This window comes from Caenorhabditis briggsae, assembly GCF_000004555.2.
Source record: "Caenorhabditis briggsae complete genome, chrIV, whole genome shotgun sequence".
Classification (NCBI taxonomy): domain Eukaryota; kingdom Metazoa; phylum Nematoda; class Chromadorea; order Rhabditida; family Rhabditidae; genus Caenorhabditis; species Caenorhabditis briggsae.
Window position 1 is genome coordinate 1,470,175 of NC_013487.2, and position 20,260 is coordinate 1,490,434.

At 37.5% G+C, this 20,260-nt stretch overlaps 6 protein-coding genes across 6 annotated transcripts in view; 4 read left to right on the forward strand and 2 right to left on the reverse strand.

The window, feature by feature from the left end:
• Positions 1-541: 541 nt before the first annotated feature.
• CBG13791 lies at positions 542-1,284 on the forward strand (the record flags this gene model as incomplete). The annotated part of the gene is made up of 2 exons (XM_002632491.1): positions 542-624; positions 927-1,284. The coding sequence occupies 2 exons, from the start codon at positions 542-544 to the stop codon at positions 1,282-1,284; spliced, it is 441 nt and encodes a 146-aa protein (XP_002632537.1).
• A 990-nt stretch (positions 1,285-2,274) lies between these two features.
• CBG13792 lies at positions 2,275-3,803 on the forward strand (the record flags this gene model as incomplete). The annotated part of the gene is made up of 3 exons (XM_002632492.1): positions 2,275-2,426; positions 2,748-3,539; positions 3,596-3,803. 3 exons carry the CDS (start codon positions 2,275-2,277, stop codon positions 3,801-3,803), a joined length of 1,152 nt encoding a protein of 383 aa, XP_002632538.1.
• A 482-nt stretch (positions 3,804-4,285) lies between these two features.
• CBG13793 lies at positions 4,286-5,429 on the forward strand (the record flags this gene model as incomplete). Its single annotated transcript, XM_045244824.1, has 3 exons — positions 4,286-4,383; positions 4,426-5,208; positions 5,264-5,429. 3 exons carry the CDS (start codon positions 4,286-4,288, stop codon positions 5,427-5,429), a joined length of 1,047 nt encoding a protein of 348 aa, XP_045095254.1.
• A 2,727-nt stretch (positions 5,430-8,156) lies between these two features.
• CBG13796 lies at positions 8,157-11,197 on the reverse strand (the record flags this gene model as incomplete). The annotated part of the gene is made up of 4 exons (XM_045244825.1): positions 8,157-8,295; positions 10,037-10,141; positions 10,842-10,979; positions 11,049-11,197. The coding sequence occupies 4 exons, from the start codon at positions 11,195-11,197 to the stop codon at positions 8,157-8,159; spliced, it is 531 nt and encodes a 176-aa protein (XP_045095255.1).
• Positions 11,198-11,879: 682 nt separating this feature from the next.
• Positions 11,880-13,200, reverse strand: CBG13797 (the record flags this gene model as incomplete). Its single annotated transcript, XM_045244826.1, has 2 exons — positions 11,880-12,045; positions 13,064-13,200. The coding sequence occupies 2 exons, from the start codon at positions 13,198-13,200 to the stop codon at positions 11,880-11,882; spliced, it is 303 nt and encodes a 100-aa protein (XP_045095256.1).
• A 3,622-nt stretch (positions 13,201-16,822) lies between these two features.
• Positions 16,823-20,260, forward strand: part of CBG13798 — a gene marked incomplete at both ends in the record, with an annotated part of 4,465 nt that continues 1,027 nt past the window's right edge. The window contains 6 exons of the mRNA XM_045244827.1: positions 16,823-16,871; positions 17,016-17,201; positions 17,248-17,357; positions 18,181-18,423; positions 18,883-19,119; positions 19,929-20,260. The exon at positions 19,929-20,260 is cut by the window's right edge and continues 1,027 nt beyond it. Of these exons, the coding sequence (XP_045095257.1) occupies positions 16,823-16,871; positions 17,016-17,201; positions 17,248-17,357; positions 18,181-18,423; positions 18,883-19,119; positions 19,929-20,260 (1,157 nt within the window). The remainder of the gene's footprint in view (positions 16,872-17,015; positions 17,202-17,247; positions 17,358-18,180; positions 18,424-18,882; positions 19,120-19,928) is intronic.

A 20,260-nucleotide genomic window follows, 5' to 3' on the forward strand; every position in this document is an offset into this window, starting at 1 on the left:
CTCACACATAGACATTCATATTCTCTTTTGACGACTTGACTGAATAGACGTCTGTATTTTCTCGGCTCTTCTCCAAAAATCCTACAAGTGAATGGATTTTGGAGAGTTCCTTTTTGATTTTTCGGATTATTCTCTGTTTTTAAACTATCCTATTTATTCCTAGACACTCTATGGATTTCGTAATATCGAAACAAGAAATCTGTGCAATGTAAGTTTCACTCTTCTGCTATCTCCCTTATATATATATATATATATATATATATATATATATATAAAACGATACACGCGTCTGTTGGTCCCAATGTCAGGCTGTCAACTTTTGAAAAGGTTGAAAATAAAATATAGATTTGCGTGACCCTTTGAGAAAACGAGCGACGAACCAGTAAAAAAAAACTAGATAAAAATAGCGCCGAAGGCGCACCAGCTTGCTGGTGTAGTATATAAAAACTGGAAAATAATGGTTCTAAAAATTTTTCCAAAAAAAAGCAATTTTCAGAGACTCCACTTGGTTCCACAAATTTTCGATTGATCCAAGTAGGAAATGGATGGTGGAGGAGTTCAAGGAAGTGTAATGTTCTTCGACCTTCATGCTGACCAACACACAAAAGAAGGAGAATACATCACGTGAGTTCAAAAATTCGAAGAAAAATAATGAAACTTTTGTAATATCATTCAACCGTTTTCAGAACCATGGATCCAAGCCCTCCCAAGCCATTCAGCGACTAGCCTTCCAGTTCTGAGGGCCTCCCACATCCTTCGAGGTGAGTACATTTCAAAAAATTCTGGTCAATGAGTCTTTGAATTTCGCAATTCCGAAACAAACAGGGCCGTTAGGATTTTGAAGCTTTTTGTAGCAATTTGTACCGACATTCATGCAAACTACTCAATTTTTGGTTTAGCCTATTTTCTCAAAATCATTTTTTTAGAGTTCGCTACTACAAAGTGTCGGATGTCGGCATTCGCAATACGGATTTCTCACCATGTGGTCGCTTCGTCGTTGCGGTTATTGAGGACAGCTGCATCGTTCGTATGGATCGGGAGATGACTACATTTTCAACGTCAAGCCAGACAACCAATCATTTCCAATTCCAACAATGCTATGGAGAAAGGGAAATCGGATGGTATCATCAAGGAATTCAGAAGTTTTGTGGAATAAAAAAACGGAAGAAGTCCAAAAAACCAACAGACATTCCGATCTTCCAGAAAAGGCTCTGGACCCCCTTGATGAGCGTTTATTATGTTAGAGAACAACTGGAAATTCAACAATCCAAGAAGATTTTGTAAATTCGGTTAATTTTTGCCAGATTTTTTTGTCCTCTCCCAATTCTAAAGTTTTCGATTTTTTCCGGTCTCATTTTATTCATGGAATGAAAAATATGAATTTTGCTAGCCTACACTACAAGCAAGGCAATTTTAAAGTAATAAAAGTAATTTTAAAGTAAAGTAATTTTAAAGTAAACCTAGGCCACGGCAGCGGGCGCCTTTACTACGTGGCAAAATTTCCGGATTTTTTTCAATTTCATGTCCGGCTGGTAAAAAACGTAAAAAACCACTGTCGGCGACTTGAAAAAAAGGCTGGGTGCCGTGGCCTAGGTTTCTCACTGAAAATCCTCGTCCCCCGGCGGCACCTTTTTTTGAATTTTCTTCCTTTTCAACGCCGTTTTTCGGGGATTTCGTATTTTCTTTGAATTTTTTCGCAATAATATTTGAAAAACAGATACATTTTAACACATTTTAATGCAATAAAAATTTCTGGTCGGAGTCCCCCTTTAACAATTCTAGAGAATTTAAAAATTAAAGAAAATTCAGGTATTTAATACCTAGACTTCAATGTTTTCCAAATATTTGAAGAAATTCCCACATCTTGTTCGTCAAACTTAATGCACTCTGTTGCCTAAAATTTATTTCAAGACAAAAAACAATCAAAAGATCATTTCTTCTCTGACATTGTTTTTGAATGTATTCCTAAATTGTGAAGGAGTTCCCAGACGACTCTGAGAGCCGTAACCCGTTCCTATCTTTGAAATAGCCATGGCGATCGGTCTTCTCTTTTTTGCTGCAAAATCCTCACGATCAATAGATGGCCAAATTCGAAAAAGGAGAGCAATTATTGACAGGCAGCTGGTGCAGAGCGCATTTGGAAGAGTGTTCCCCTCTGGCTGACTGTCAGTAACTGTCCTCATCTTTTTTGAATTTGGTCACCTATTGATTCGGTGGCTCGTACGCTAAAAGAACCACAAAAAAAAGAAGACCCAGGACACCAATCTCGCACAAATGATATTTCTTGGACCCGTTTTTGCCTTTTGGCAACTCACTAGTAAGAAAAAATTGGCGAAAAAATTAGGGCCAAAACATCGATTTCCTCTACTGAAGCTTCCCAGAGTAGTACTACTGGAATGCATCGAAAATTTGGATGTTTTAGAAATGTAAGTGTTTTTTAAAATTCAATTTCTTATATTTATGTTTACTGTAAGCTTCAACAGACTGAAGTTTATAATTTTTCTTTAATTCAAAGAAAATAAATTTGCGGCAGATAATACTTGATATGATTATCATGGACTATTAACTGATCGAAATTCAGAGATTTCAAGAGAATCCATCTTGTCAAAATTTAGACGCAATTTACACCAACGCCTGTTTGCTTCTTTTTCAATTCATGTCACACTATCTGTGCCGAAAATAAGAATTTTAATATTGTAACCTCTTCTAAAAAAATTGCAATCAAAAATAATTTTTCAAATTTCCAGAGCCAGCTTCTCTCTTCTCTCGAAACGTGCCGAATCAATTGCTAAACTCATCGCTAAAAGTATTCCTCGGAATCTTCTGGATATCCGTTTGAGATTTGGAGGAGACCCGAAAATTTTCTTGAGACTTCCCACTGATCCAAGGCGCGTATATGTCATCGATTATAATAAAGGTAAGGAATCATCGGAGTATCCATATGTTCAATCCAGCCGGATTGGACCAAAAGTCTATAACTTTTTGTTCCTGGAGGATAATGGAAACGCTATTGAAAAAATAAAACAGATGGCTGAGCATATCTGTCAACTGTTTCGTTCACAAATTACTGGGATTACCATCGCTGATGAATCACTTATCGAATGGATTATCAATCTTCAATCAACGATTCGATATATTTGGATTGATGATGATGTTGTTAATTCTGTTGAAACTTTGGATCGTATTTTTCAAAATCTTAAACTCACAAGGCATTTTCGATTGAAATCTATTGACAAGAAAATAAAAGTAACGAAACCAATCCCATGTCCCTCGATTTCCATTCACAATTCCTATTGGTTCACTTTACCATCTGTTCTCAATGGGACCAATTCTATCATTCGCTTATATGGTTCAAAACTGACACCAATGGACATCAACACAATATTGAAGGAATGGCAGATGGGGACCAAACTTCAGAATTTGGAGTATCTGGAAATTGAAACCTCCACACTCATAGATCATTTTGAATCTGCTCGTGAGATGTTGGAAGATTTAGATCTGACTGTAAGTGTTGGAAACGATGGAATACCTCAGACAATGTAAGATCAACAAATACGACAAGGTTTTTCAATAAATTGTTCTAATTTTTTTTCAGAAAAATCGATGATGAGTGGATACTTCCTCTACCACAGGAAGACGCCAGATACGATCTGATCAGAAACGATGGGATGATTGGATCTTTTTTCGTAAACTTGCAAAGATATCGACATTTGAAAGTCACATTCATTAGTTTCCGTTTTCAAGTCTGGCGTAGAAGCAGGCCTCGCCAAGACAACAACAACTTCAACTTGATGCACTTTTAAGAATTTCTTGTTTGTTAGTCGTTATTTGTATTCACAGAAATATGATTACTTCCTTTCGATAATAAATTTTGGTTGAAAATGTTCTTTGTTTGAGTCTAAAGTTCGCAAAAAAAATTCTTTATTTTTTTCAACTATTATAGACGAGATTCAAATTGAGGAATAGATTCTGAAACAGAAAATGAAAAAAAAATGGGAAAATCAAAAAAAATGACTCTACAGTATCAAAATCATTCGGCTGAATTAATAAAAATATCACATCAGAAACCAGACTCTCATTATCTCAATACCACCTCCGCATGTTTCATTCAGTTTCCAGAAAAAAGAGACCCCTCTTCCAAGTGCGCTCTACCGTACACCAGCTGGCTGTCAGTAACTTTCCCATCTTTTTGAATTTGGTCGCCTATTGATTTTGGCGTTTTACAAAAAGAAGAGTTTTACAACCATATAAATAAGTTGTTTTCGGCACATCGAATTCGAAAAATATGCCAATTTTATCGAAGCCCAAAAAACGATTCCCTATATTGAAACTTCATAGTGTAATACTATTCAATTGTATCGAACATTTGGATGTTTTGGAAGTGTAAGTCTTTTTTCTTCATTCTTTCCCAAAGATAATTTTCAGAATCCTCTTCTCGCTTCTTTCAAAACGAGCCAAAAAATTAGCTAAACTTGTTCGTTGGAGCCCTCTGTACATCCGTTCGACTTCCCACGGAGGCCCACAAATTTGTTTGAGATCTTCGACTGATCCAGGACGGGAATATGTCATCGATTATATGAAAGATGAGAAACCATCAGAATATCCATATTTTCAATCCAGACTGATTGGACCACAAGTGGATCATTTTTTGTTTCTGAAGAATGAGGGAAACGTAATTGAAGACTCAAAACAGATGGTTGAACTTATCTGTGAAGTGTTTCGCTCACCTATTCGTACTATTGAAATTGATGAGGAATTACTCGAATGGATTATCACATTTCAACCAATAATTCGCTATGTTTGGATTTTTGATGGTGTTATCACTTCTGTTAAATCCTTGGATCGTATCTTCAAAAGTCTCAAAGCGACAGATTATTTTCAGTTGGGATCTCTTGCAATAGAGGGGAAATTTCAATACACGGAACCAATTCCATTTCCTTATATTTCTATCAGAAACTCCTATTGGTTCACTCTACCTTCAATTCTCAATGGGAACAATTCTATCATTCTTCTAGATAGGTCAGAGTTGACATCAAAGGATATAAACACTATTTTGAAGGAATGGCAGATAGGATTTAAACTTCGGAATTTGGAATATATTAAAATTGAAACCTTCACACTCCTGGATGCTACTAGCTATGCTAATCAGCTTTTTGAAAGTTTAAATATGACTGTGGGAGTTGAAAACGATGGAAGACCTACGACAGTGTAAAAACAAGAAGAACGTCGAGGATTTTTAAATAAATCGTTCCAAATTTTTCAGGAAAATTGGCGATAAAAGGATACTTCCTCTGCCACAGGGAGCCACCGTATTCAATTTGACCAGACACGATGGGACGATTCTCTCTATGTCTGGAAACTACGAAAAATTGGAAGACAACAAAATAAAATTGCTTTTTAGCCTGCAAGTTTGGCGTAAACAAGCTTGAACAATCTTCATTGTGTAACATTTTTTTTTGTTGATAGTAATAATCGTAGTATCTCCCTACTTCTTGATAAACAACTTCTGAACTTTATGTATTATTAATAACTACTTCTTTCCTATTCGAATGTTAATGTGTTTTATATTAAAGGTGGGGGGACAGGAGATTTTACGGGGGATTTTTGGGGGCCAGCGTATGCATTCTACCGTAACGGTGTACAACGCTTAATGTCACTCTGCGTACAGCGGTCGTCCTCGCCTTTATGTATGCAATCAGGCGCCCGCTCCAGTTTCGCCCGCATGGCTCAGTCGGTAGCGGCGCCGCACCCTCAATCATCGCCTTCACAAGTTCAACTCCTCGAGGGGCATATTTAAACAGAATTTCGAGAACATTATTTTTTCATGACCGGGGGGGGGTCACCTTTAAGATGATTTGTACTCTATTCGACAATAAAAATATTTTTTTAATCTTATCAAAAAACTGCAAAAACTGTACTAATTTTGTAAATTTCTGATGAAGAAAGTGATTTGAAAAATGAGGTCATTGATGGTTCTACAGTATCAAAATCACATTTGTTGCATGTGGGGCTTTTAAAAACAAATGTGTTCTCTAGGATCGGTGTTAATTACATCAAAAGAGGTGGGACAGGGTAATGGGGAGTGATTAATGAAATTGAATTACGAAATAAGACACTATGAGTTTGATTACGCCAAACTCGGAAACAACATAGTTTAGACATTACGGGGTGCGCGAATATAGATCCGATCATCCCATCGCTTCTGACAAGATTGCGCATTTTGTTTACCCCTGTTAGCCGGTATGTTCACTCATCATCGATTTTCCTGAAAAATTACCAGGGGTTTGCAAAAGTAATGCGCGTTTTTGATGCAACTTCCTTTTATTGTAAAACCAAAACAAGAGATCATCAATCAATAAGATATTCTCCATTATTGTTCACTACTTGCTGCCAACGTGTGCGCAATTCAGCGATGCCTTTCTTGAAGAACTCCTCTGGCTGTGACTCGAAATAGTCCGCCACCCAAATTTGCAATTCTTCACCGCTTTCGAATTTTTTCTCGGCCAGATGATGTTGCATGGATCGGAATAGATGATAGTCCGATGGTGCCAAGTCGGGACTATATGGCGGATGAGGCAGCACTTCCCAGCCCAGCTCCTGAGTTTTCTGCTGAATGATTTTTGCAGTGTGTGGTCGAGCGCTGTCATGGAGCAAGAGTGTTGTCGAAGTGTCCACGCCTTGGCGTTTGAGAGCTTGGTCCACACGGTCCAGCTGATCTTTGTAAAGGTCCGCATTCACCGTTTGACCAGGTCTCAGAAGTTCAAAATGCACGAGACCTCGTGTGTTCCACCAGACACATATCATCACCTTCTTTCCGTGAATGTCCGGTTTTGGAGTCGGTTTCGGGGTCTCGCCAGGACTCAGCCACTGTTTTTTTTCTCCCATTATTGTCCCACTGAATCCATTTCTCATCCGATGTCAAAATCGAATCGAAGAAACCACGATTTTTGGAGCGGTGCATCAGAATATTGGCAACTTCAACACGTCTTTCCTTGTTCGAATCGGAAAGCTCATGAGGGACCCATTTTCCACATCTGTTTGTCTTTCCGATTGCATGCAAATGTCTGGAAATTGTGCACAAATCGCAGTCGAACTGCTCCGAGAGACTGAGAGTAGTTTGGCAAGGATCCACTTCAATTGCTGCTCTCAAGGCGTCGTTGTCCACCTGCTCTGGACGACCAGGGCGCGATTCATCTTCCAGTCTTTCATCTCCGCTCCTGAAGCGCTGAAACCAGCGGCGACACTGACTTTCGGATATAGCTTCTTCACCGAATACAGGAGAAAGTGAGCGGTGAGCTTCGGCAGCCGATTTTCCATCCTTAAATTGGCACCACAAAAATGCTCGAAGGCGAAATTTTGGTCGGACATCAGAATGTTTTTTTCATAGAAATCAAATTGAAACAGCAATATAATATAACAAAATGAAGCCCAAGAACGCGCTTTTTAAAACAAAAAAAATTGAACACAAACCGTTTGTTTTGGGTGAGATACAAAACACCAAACTTGACGCGCATTACTTTTGCAAACCCCTAATAGAAAGAACTTATTGAGGACGCCTTGTATTATTTTATTATCTTACACTGTCATTGGTCTTCCATCATTTCGAACACTAATCGTCGCATTCAAATCTCGGGCAAGCTTATTCCATGGATCAGCATAATGTCATGAAGTAGACGGGAACCAGATGTTTTAGTACCAAAATTTATTATCGAAACTAAATAAACAAAATCCTTCCATGCACACAAATAATGAAAATCTAAAGAAGAAGTCAATAAAAATGACATGGAAATCAAATTGTGCAGTATTTTATATATCGTAAACACAACACTGTAATAGAACGCCACCCGGATCGTCAATTTTGAGCCAATGTATCTCATTTTCTGTGAAATATATCAAAAAGTGGTTAACTAATAAAACGATGCTGATAGTATGACAAACATTTTATTAGCTGACAGCTTTTTGATATCTTTCAAAGAAGTGAGATATATAGGCTCAAAGTGGACGGTCCGGATCTATTAGAGTGTTTACGGTAATTGGAGATTCAACACAAGCTATTAGAGAAGTAAGAAATAAGACTAGAGTTTACAGAACAATACAAAAGAACGGTCAACTATTTTGCGTCAAGTGTAACAATGAAAAATGTAGGGGGGTGTACTCTAAACTTGTCTACGCCAGACTTGAAACATGAAAGCTCTGTAGTTGTAGAATATAGATCCAATCATCCCATCGTCTCGGATTAGATTATGTACAAATTGTAACTCCGGTAGCTTGCATATCCATTCATCGTGGATTTTCCTGAAAAATTAGATGTACCTTTGGAAAGTCTGGTAATATCAATCTATCTTACACTTTTTTAGGCCTTCCATCGTTTTGAAAACTCGACGTATAAAACAAATCTGCCATAACCTCATAATCATCGTCATCAATTCCTCGATGCATAACGTTCTTAATTTCAAGATATTCCAAATAGCGAAGCTTCAATCCCCTCTGCCATTCCTTCAATATAGTGTTGATATCCTTTGCTGTTAACATTGGATCATATAAGCGAATAATAGAATTGGTCCCATTGAGAATTGCATTTAGAGTGAACCAAAAGGATCTTTTAATCGAAATGAAACGGGATAGAATTGGTTCAGTGACTTTAAAATTTTCATCATCTATCTTTGTAGATCCCAAAAAAAGACGTTCCGTCACTTTGAGGTTCTTTAAAATACGACACAATGTTCCAACAGAAGTGATAACATTATCATTAATCCAAACGTATTTAATCGTTGATTGGAAGTTGATAATCCATTCGATAAGTGATTTGTCAGCTATATCAAATGCATATCTATCATCCTCTAAAACTAGTTGATGAAATACTTTTGCGCCAATTATTTCAGATCGAAAATATGGGTATCCTGATGATTTCCTTTGCTTATTATAATAAATATAATACTTATTGTAATACCATTGTTGACTTTGATCACTGGGGAATTTCAAGCGAATATCAGTGGAATCCCAAACAAATATCTAAAGGACTCCAATGAACAAATTTCGCAATCGATTTGGCACGTTTTGAGAAAACAGAGAAGATGATTCTGAAAATTATAAGAGTATGAATGTAGACATTCGAAAAGAACATTTTGTAATAGAAAAAACTTACATTTCCAAAAAATCCAAATTCGCAATACATTCGAGTAGTACTACTCTCGGAAGTTTTAGTAGAGGGAATCGATATTGAGGAGGTTTCTTTTGAATTTCGAGTTGTTCAAAAAGTTGCGAATGATCCATTTCAGTTCCAGGAACTCTCATTCATGCGAGTCTCAAACTATTCTTTCGGAGAACTATATCAATTCCAGCCAAAATCAATAGGTTGCTACATTCAAAAGGAGCGGGCATTTACTGACAGCTGGTGTACGGTAGAGCGCACTTGGGAGAGGGTACCTTTTTTTCTATAATAGAATGCCTTCCCCCTAAGCCGTCATCTTTGGGCTAACTTATCTCCGCTTCTCGATCATCTATAAAAAAGTGGTTAACTGACAAAGTGATCATCATATTATCTGAAACATTTTATCAGTTAATCAATCACTGAAACATGTTCTAGGAACCGAGATGAACTAGCTCAAAGGTAAGTCTCGTCTTTGACAGGTTTTACGGTAACTGGAAGTGACATCAAATGAACTTTTCCTAGATTGTGGGGCACCGACGCCGACCTAACTAAATTTGGAATGTTAATTTTTGATTTTTCAAAGCAAATTTTATTATGGAAACTTTAAAAAACAAACTTTTTAATCTTGAAAGAACGCAAGAAAAAATTATTAGAATTACAAAAAATCAAATTGTACAGTATGGTTTAAAAAAAAGATCAGTAAACAAATGAAGATTGAAAATTTAACATAGTTATCAATAAAATGAAATAAAAGACCAGAGTTTAATAATACAAAAAAGTGTTCAGCTGTTTTCTGAAGGTTAACTGAATTTCAACACAAAAATTCAAGTTTGTCTACGCCAGACATGAAGCATAAAAACTATCCTTCTTCTTTCGCGATCATACTCTCTGTAGCCGTAGAATACAGATCCAATCGTCCCATCGTCTCGGATTAGATCACATACGGATGGTACCTGTGGTTGCCGGTATATGTTCTCATCATCAATTTTCCTGAAAAAAATTGGTATGAATCATTAAAAACTTGTGTTATATTTGTTTGTCTTACACTTCCGAAGGTCTTTCATCGTTTCTAACACTTGCCGTTGGATTCAAATCTTTCAAAATCTGAGGAGTACAGCCACCAATATCTTGGAGCACGCTATTGATTTCGAGATATTCCAAATTGCGAAGCTTCAATCCCCTCTGCCATTCTTTCAATATAGTGTTCATATCCTTTGGGGTCAAATTTGAACGATCTAGCTCAATGAAAGAATTGTTCCCATTGAGAATTGCAGGTAGAGTGAACCAATTGGATCTTTTAATTGAAATGCAACGGGATAGAATCGGTTCAATGATTTCAAAATCTTCATATATTTTAGTAGATTTCATACGAAAATCTTCCGTCACTTTGAGGTTCTTCAAAATAAGATACAGTGTTTCAACAGAAGTGATAACACCATCATCAATCCTAAGGTATTTAATCGTTGATTGGAAGTTGATAATCCATTCGATAAGTGATTTGTCAGTTATATCAATTAGGTAAATAGGTGAACAAAAAACTTCACAGATATGCTCGGTCATCTGTTTCAAGTTTTCGATAGCATTTCCATTATCCTTCAAAACTAGTGTATTGAATACTTTTGGGCCAAATTTTTCAGATCGAAAACATGAATATTCTGATGATTCCTTTTCCTTATTATAATAAATAGACCAATGTTGATTTCGATCACTGGGAGATCTCAAGCGAATATCAGTGAAAGGTATGAATCCCAAACTAATTTCCAATGGATTCCAACGAATGAATTTAGCAATTGATTTGGCACGTTTTGAGAGGATAGAGAAGATGATTCTGGAAATTGTAAGAGTAGGAATGTAGACATTCGAAAAGAAGATTTTTTTAATAGGAAAATAGACTTACATTTCCAAAACATCCAAATTTTCGATACATTCGACTAGTACAACTCTGGGTAGCTTTAATAGAGGGAATAGCCTTTTCGGAGGTTCATTACGAATCTCGAATTGTCCTAAACGTTGCAAAAGAGTCATTTCAGTTTCGCGAACACTCATTTATGCGGTTTTGAGGATCTCCTCTTTGCGAACGCCCAGTCAATAGGTGACCAAATTCAAAAAAAGGCGGGATATGACTGACAGACGGCTGGTGTGCAGTGGAGCGCATTTAGAAGATGGGACCTTTTTTCTGTGAAAGAATAGTCTAGAGGGTTGTTCACAAAGACCCCCTTTGGCTGTAAACTTTGATATAACTTCTCTCGGGTCTTAGAAAAGATTCCAATAAGTGGTCAACCATCAAAATGTTTCTGATTTTATGATTAACATTTTATTAGTTGACCACTTTTTGATATCTCATACAGTAACCGAGATAAGTTGGCTCAACGGTGAAGATTTTGGGGGCTCTTCTTTGTGGGTTTACTGTATTATAAGATGTGGATTGCTCAGTTGCAGACCCAGCAAAATCCGGAGAGCTTTCAAAAAATAGTTTTGAAAACAAACTTTATTTTCAATACTTATAAAATATATTTACGTGCAAAAGAATCTGAAGACAAAATTATAAAAAATACATTGAAATCAAATGGTACAATATTGTAAATGAATAAGGAATAGATAAATGACAAACTTTGTCCAATTTTTCTAGAGTTTTTAATACAAAAAAGATCTTAATTGTGTTCTGAAAGCTAACTGAATTTCATCACAAATATCCAAGTGGAACAATAATAAAATAGAGGAGTGTACTCTAAGTTTGTCTACGCCAGACTTGTAACATAAATTCTATAAGGTTCTTCTCGCCTTCATTCCCTGCGTAGCCGTAGAATACAGATCCAATCATCCCATCACTTCTGATTAGATTGACATATTCTTCATCCTCTTTTAGCGTGTATGTACTCTCATCATCGATTTCTCTGAAACAATATAAATAATTTTTGAAAAAAATCTTGTTGCATACCGTGAAACCTGTATTAGAAGGGCCTCTTTCCTAAATTACTGAAATTGTTAATGTTGATAAGAAAAATAGGAGGGTCTGCCCTTCTAATACATGTTTTACGATATTTTGTTTATCTTACACTTTTGTAGGTCTTCCATCGTTTTCGTCACTCTCCGTTGGATTCAAATCTTCCAAAACTTCATCGTTAAATCCATCCCAATCCAGCATCGTGGAGATGTGGATTACCAAAAATTCCAAGTTTCTGAGCTTGATTCCCATCTGCCATTGCTTCAATATAGTGTTCAGATCATTTGGTGTAAATATTGAATGATATAAGTCAATGATCGAATTGGTGCCATTAAGAATTGCTGGCAAAGTGATCCAAAACGAATCCACAATTGTAATGGAACGAGATGGAATTGGCTCGGTGTATTTCTCATCTGTTTCGATAGCTCCCAAATAAAAATTTTCCGTCACCTTGATATTTTTCAAAATGCGATCCAAGATTTCAATAGAAAGTACAACATAATTAGGAATCAGAACATTGCGAATTGTAGGTTGGAAATTTATGATCCGTTCGATGAATGATTTATCAAATATATGAAAATCGCATATTGGCGAACGAAACACTTCACAGATATGCTCAACCATCTGTTTCGAGTTTTCAGCAGCATTTCCATTATCCTTTAAAACAAAATGATGATATACTCTTGGATCACTCTTCTCAAATATATAGTATGGAAATTTTTCCTTTGTCTTATAATTAATTATCCATTTCCTATCTGGATCTGTAGAAACTTTTAAACAAATTTGCACCGTTCTGTTGAATCTAAAACAAATGTCCAGTGGACTCCAACGAATGAGCTTAGCAGTTGTTTTGGCACGTTTTGAGAGGAGAGAGAAGAGTATTCTGGAAATAAGCAGATATATAGATGTTCAAAAATTGACTTTTCCAGATAAAGAGTAAAAGAAATTCAGAAAAAAGTATAACTTACACTTCCAAAACATCCAAATTGCCGATACATTCAAGAAGAACTACGTTAGGAAGCTTTAATAGTGGGAATTTATGTTTTTTTGGGTATTGGTTATGAATTTGAAGTCCTGAGAAATCCAAATCTCGATGAAACGTCATTTATGGGTTTTATAGGACACTTCTTCGTGCTAATGCCGAAGTCAATAGGTGTCCAAATTCAAAAGAGGCGGGCAATTACTGACAGACAGCTGGCGTACGGTAGAGCGTATTTTGGAAGAGGGGCCCTTGTTTTAAAAGATGAGGTGACAGGCAGAAAAAGAAGAGGCATGGTTCCAGAACATCCAATTGCTTCCATTGAATTTTGGAAAAAAGGAAAACCTGCAATAGAAGGACACCTCTAACTGTAATAGATTACAAATCTACTGATTCACCATTTATTTAATCCAAAAAAATGGTAAGATCAATAACTAATTTCCATCTCATTTTTCATCTTATGGCTGAAGCCTGAACCATCAGAAGCGCTCCAAATGATTCTGTGAATCATCGTACCGCATGAATTGTCTGATTTCAAATTCAGGTGTTTTAAAAATTATCTGAATTCGACATCAGATTCTCCGGCATCGGTGGTTCAGTAGTAGAATCTGCTACGCGGATTGTCCTTGTTCGATTCCCGGTCGATGCACCATGTCGCAGCGCCACGCGGCAGGAATGCGGACCCGAGACCGCGGACCCAAGACCGCGGACCCAAGTCCTCGGACCCAAGACCGCAGACCTAAGACCGCGGAGCCAGGACCGCAGACCCAAGACCGCGGACCCGAGACCGCGGGCTTAGGACTGCGGATCCAGGGCTGCAGACCCAGGACCGCGGACCCAAGACCTCGGACCCAAGACCGCGGACCCAGGACCGCAGGCCCAAGACCGCGGGCCCAGGACCGCGGACCCCAGACCGCGGTTCCCAGACCGCGGACCCAGAACCGCGGACCCGAGACCGCGGGCTTAGGACTGCGGATCTAGGGCCGCAGACCCAGGACCGCGGACCCGAGACCGCGGGCTTAGCACCGCGGACCCAAGACCGCGGACCCAGAACCGCGGACACAGGATCCCTCTCCTTCTCTGGAGCCCAGAGAAGGCGAGAACTGATTGTTCCCTCCACTTTCCTCTTCCTTTATAGTACTTTCCCTGAGGTCAAGGGTCGTGGGTTTCTATACCAATTCACGTAGAATTTCCAATAAATAATTTCAAATTTTCGAACACTTTTATTATTATTCTCATCTACAAAACGTTTTCCATCACGTTCAAATAACTATTGAATTTTTACTTTAAAGGTGGGGAGACATGAAAAAAAATCTCGAAGTTCTCGAAATTCCTTTCAAATATGTCCCTCGAGGAGTGAACTTGTTGGGGCGAGGATTGAGGGTGCGACGCCGCTACCGACTGAACTATGCGGGCAAAGAGAAACCGGTCGCCCGATTGCATACATGAAGGCGAGGACGACAGCTGTACGCAGAGTGACATTAAGCGTTGTACACCGTTACGGTAGAATGCATACTCTGGCCCCAGAAATCCCCCGTAAAATCTCCTGTCTCCCCACCTTTAAAGCTTTTAAAGCTTTTGAAATCTGTGAAACTCCTTGAAAAGATCCTCCCTTTGACCCTAATTATCTCGTTCCTTGTTTGAGTTATAGAAGAATGGTCAACTAATGAAATCTTGATGGTTTCCAGACAAACATTTTTGCCCTTGAAAAGTTTTTGACATCTTTCACGAGAACCAAGATACACTGACTCAAAGACTCACTATAAGTTCTATAAATGAATCAATTCAACGAAAATTCTGAAGAGCTAAATTTCACCTTTCAAGAAAAATAGCCAACTTTGAAGCCCTACAAAAGAAATCAAATGTTTTCGGATCTGTCTGAAAATTCCAGAGTAGGCTAAACAAAAATTGAGCTTCATTTTTGTAATTAACAACTTTTTTGTACAAATTCAGCAAAACGAGCTACTCGAATTTGAAATTGGCAATGTTCTCATTTTTGACATTTCTGCACTTTTTTGGTTAAAAACGGCATATTTCATCTAGATGAATTTGTACAAAAAAATGTCAACTACAAAATTAAAGCTCTATTTTTGTTTAGAATACTCTGAAAAATTCAGAAAAATCGAAAAATTCTGGACCCCTTTTGTAGAACTTCGAAATTTCCTAGGAAAAGTACTATAATTGTGTTTTTTGCCAAAAATTTACATTTCGATTTTCACAGTTTCAAAATCCTTCGAAGTATTCTTAAATTTTCAATTCCAATCAATCAATCTTTTTCCTTTCTGGGCCGTTTGTTTTTATTTTTGGGGACTACCCATGATCACCCGAGCGCTTCAATTTCGTAATTTACACGGTCAGATTACTGTAGGATTACGGTAGCTACAGTAACCGAAAAATTCTAAAATTGCCAATGCTGGACCAATTGAGACCAGACTTGCATTGAAAAACCCTTAAGACACCTAGACTGAGCCTGTGAAATTTCAGAATTTTTCGTACAGAATAAACTTAGATACCAGCGCTGTGAAATCTCATACTCTAGAAAATTCTAGAAGAATCGAGAACGTTCCAGAAAGTTTTATGAACGGAATCTCGAATTCAAAAAAGATATTTTGGCGGGAATTCAAAAAAGAATTTTTAACAGAAATTTAAAAAAGATATTTTGGCGGGAATCCAAAAAAATATTTTGGAGGGAATTCGAAAAAATTTTTGGCGGGAATTTAAAAAAATAATATTTTGGCGAGAATTCTAAAAAAAGAATTTTGGCGGGAATTCAAAAAAAAAATATTTTGCACTGGGGTTCAAGCGAGGGGGTCAGAAAGCGCGCCCCAGCAAACTCGTAGGCCAGAAGAAGTTTAATAATTTTCAAATTGGACGCGGGTTTGATCTAGATCATGATCTATTTCTTCAAAATCAACTGGTTGCAAGGCGCGCTTTTCCGCTCTTCATTTAAAACTGTGAAACTCAGCCAACGAAATTCGTCAGCGAATTTAGAATTTTTCCTAAATTTACTGGGGCGCTCTTTCTGACCCCCTCGCTTGAACCCAAGTGATTTTGCCAAGAATTTAAATTTAAAAAAAAAGAATTTTGGCGGGAATTCAAAAAAAATAATATTTTGGCGGGAATTCAAAAAAAATAATATTTTGGCGGGGATTCAAAAAAAGTTTTGGCAAGAATTTGAAATACCATAAAATATGGATACACTTCCAGTATTCTACAACTTTCTACAACTTTCTGGAACATTTTTGAATTTTTCAGGACATTCTAGGACTATCTAAAATATCTCTTCTATGCTCATCTTATTTGTATTCTTGCTAATAATGTTTTTGAGTATCATTGTCCTATAAGCATTTCTGTTTTTCTGTTGCTGAAATTCAGTTGTTTCACTAATAAAAACAAATACAAACTTGATTCTCCAATCACCCCTCAACCTTTAAAAATTTCCGCTGGTATTATCTAGGTCAACTATGCTGGTCCAACATTCATAGATGCCCTGCACTCATCTACATCACTATGAATCATACGATTCGACGGGAAATTCAAAAATTCATTTTCCGGGTTACGGTAGTTTCAATTTTTCATTAATTGTCTTCGTTAATTATATAAAATTTTCACCCAAATTTTTCCTTTTGCTTCTTTTGTTGCCTCCTCCACGTCATCCACATAAATTCCGAAATCTGTTGGCTGGAATTTTTAGATGAATTAAAGCAAAATTAAATGTTTTAAAAAATTTATAAATCCAAAAAATAGAATGTCTAATTCAAAAGATGATCAAAATAAGGAGAAAAGTGTGATGAATTGTGAGTTCCATTTTAATTAAATATTGAAAAATAAATAAAAATAAAAATAATTTTTGAAAATTGTGAAACTGAAAAAAAAATCTGGAAATTCTTAAATCCTAATTTCAAAAATTGAAAAAAAAACAACTTTTAAAACATTTTCAGCCAACCGTAGTCCCCCAAGAGAAGCCTCCAAACTACTATCTCTGGATGTGACTCAAGAAATTTCTGGACCTGAAAATAGTAGTTCTCCAGATTTCAAAATCGATAAAATCGATAAAAATGAAAATGTCCATCACCGGAATACGATTGTGTTGTCCGGATACTCATCGAGAAGAGTCAAATATAAAAGTGAGTAATATTTTTTTTGGAATTTTCAAAAAAGGGTAATTTTCAGAAAATGAGCCCTCCGGCGGAGCAGTTGATATCGATGCAGATTTGGTGAGAAACGATAGGACATTGAGAGATGAGGATTGGTTTTTGGAGAAAATTGAAAAGTGCAAGTCAGTTTGTTTTCAGATCCGGCGGGAATTTGAATTTTTCAACTTTTAGAGCCAAAAAACTGCAACGCATCTGTGTGTGTCCATTGCCACGCTGCTACCGTATCATCGACGCAATCGATGGATTTAAAGGGACATGGCAAAGAATCAAACGATTCTGTTTTATTACTTGTTGTCCGCCGTGTTGTTGTATCATACAGAGGGTTGGTTTGGATCCAGTTTTCTAGGATGTCTGTAAGAGATAACAAAAAGTGGTCAACTGATAAAATGTTTATCATAATATCAGTAACATTTTATCAGTTCACCACTTTTTGATACCACTAACAGGAACCAAAATAAATTAGGTCAAACCAGGCGCGCTGGCTCAACAACGCGATCGGCGCTAGACGACCACTGCTCCAACTTTGATTCAATTTATCTTGTTTTCTATTAAAGATATCAAAAAATTGTTAACTAACGAAATGTTTGTCATAAAATTTTGTATATTTTGTTAGTTGACAACTTTTTTGTACCTTTCATAAGAAGCGAGATAAGCTGGGTCAAAGTTGGCGCGCTGGCGTGGCTTACATGGTGGGCGCAAGCCCACCGATACTCCAACTTTGATCCAATTTTTCTTGTTTTCTCTTAGAGATATTGAAATGTGGTTATTTACTAAAATTTGGCATGAAATTTTGTGCAATTTGTTCGTTGATCAGTTTTTGATACCTTTTATAGGAACCAAGATAAGCTGGGTCAAAGTAGGCACACTGTGTCGCAAGCGACCGAGCTACTCAGTCGGCGCTAGCCGGCCAATACTCTTAAAATTGTTACAAATTGAAACCAATTTGCAGTCCGCCTTCTGGCCACCTCGTCGTGAATACTACTTCTTCATCCCTCCACCAAACGACGTCTTCATTGAAGTCAATGAAGAATCAGAAGCGATTCTGATGACGGCACAAAAAAAGAAGTTGAAAAAGATGAAGCGAGCGAAAAAGTGTGTACCCGGCCAAATGTATCGTTTTGGTTTGAGTCATCCGTGTGCAGACGACGTGAAGTATGTGAATGCGTTTACGGTGAAGACTGCGAAGAAGAATGTAAGTCAGACTGCAAATTCGGCCGGCTAGTGTCGACCTAATTTATCTCGATTTCTGTGAGAGGTATCAAGAAGTAATTAACAAACAAAATGTGTAAAATGTTGTAACAAAAATTTAGTTAGTTGACCACTTTTAGATACCTTTCGCAGGAATCAAGATAAATTAGGTAAAAGTTAAAGTATGGTTGTCTAGCGCCGACAGCGTCCCAATTTATCTCGGCTCCCGTGAGAGGTATAAAAAAGTAATCAATTAACAAAATGTGGAAAATATTGTAACAAACATTTTATCAGTTGACCACTTTTTTATATCTCTCACGGAAAACTGGAAAAATCGGGTCAAAGTTAAAGGGTCCACCAACTACAAACTAACCCTCTGACCCCATTTATCTCGATTGCTGAAAGAGTTATCAAAAAGTGATTAACTGATATAGTGTATAAAATTTTATGAACTTTTTTTCAGACTCTTGGATGTGTCTACATTCCGTGTCCAGACAACCGTCCACCTCGATTCACCCTACTGTACTCCCACCCAAACGGATCTGACCTATCGGATCATCTCGTCGGCGTACCATCACTAATCGATATCGCCCGATTCTATCGATGTGAAGTTTATAGTTACGATTATTCGGGTTACGGTATCAGTGGAGGTTTCGCGTCCGAAGCCAACTTGTATGCTGATATACGAGCGGTTTATGAGGTGAGATCGGGAAGTGCGCTATATTGGGAAATGGCATTAAAGAATTTGAACTCAAAAATATAGATTTGAAAAGTAAAAACGGAGCTTCGAAATTCAATTTGATTTGAACCAAAAATCAAAATTTGAGAAAAGTTGAGAAGTTTCAACATTTTCTAAACTCAAAAGCGTATAACTCCCTTCAAAATTAACATTTTCAAATGTTCTGAACTTTAAAATGTAGATATTGAATCGAGCCACAAGAATGTATAAAAACTGGGTTATTTTTCTTTTTCGAAAATCTTGAGTTTGACGTCATCAGGAGATATTCCGGCTCCGCGTCACTTCGAAACCGCGACACTTCGAAACCGGTCACTTCGATACCAGTCATTACCAAAAAAACCCGGTCATGTAAAAATAAAATTGAAAATTAGAAATTTTAAGTCTTAAATTAAAGAAAAAATATCGCAGCGTGTAAATTTCGCAGTTTCGAAATCACTGGTTTCTAAGTGTCGCGATTTTAAAACGACCGGTTTGGAAATAACTGGTTTCGAAGTGTCACGCAGTTTCGAAATGGCAGGTTTCGAAACGTCGCGGTTTCGAAGGGACGCGGACCCGATATTCCCTTGTTACACGTATAGTTTACACCACAGGAACAGGCGGCGGTAAGAAAGAGGGAGGAAAAGCTGCCATTTGTATACGCCGTCCACTCCACCTTCATACTGTTGTGTCGTGGTGTAGTGGCTAGCGCGTTACAGTTTTGCCCAGTTGGTCGCGGGTTCGAACCCTCATGGCGGCAATTTCTATTGCTTTTTTTTAAAAGATGTTTGCAGCACATTACAATTGAAAAACACGTGGATCCGTCTCGTCTGATCCTCCTCGGATACTCAATTGGCTCCGCCGCCACCGTCGAACTCCTCCGGCACCATCAAAACGAAACAAATACAAAAAAAGCGGCAGGCGTGATTCTCCAGGCTCCGCCCACTTCGATCTTACGGGTAATTGGAGGTATGGTGGGACGAAAAAAGCATCTAAACAAACCGACATGTTGTATGGATCGATTTGTGACAATCGATAAAATCCCTGAAGTGGAAATTCCGATTTTGGTAATTCATGGAAAAGAGGACAAAACTGTGCCGATTGAGCACGGAGAGATGATTTGTCA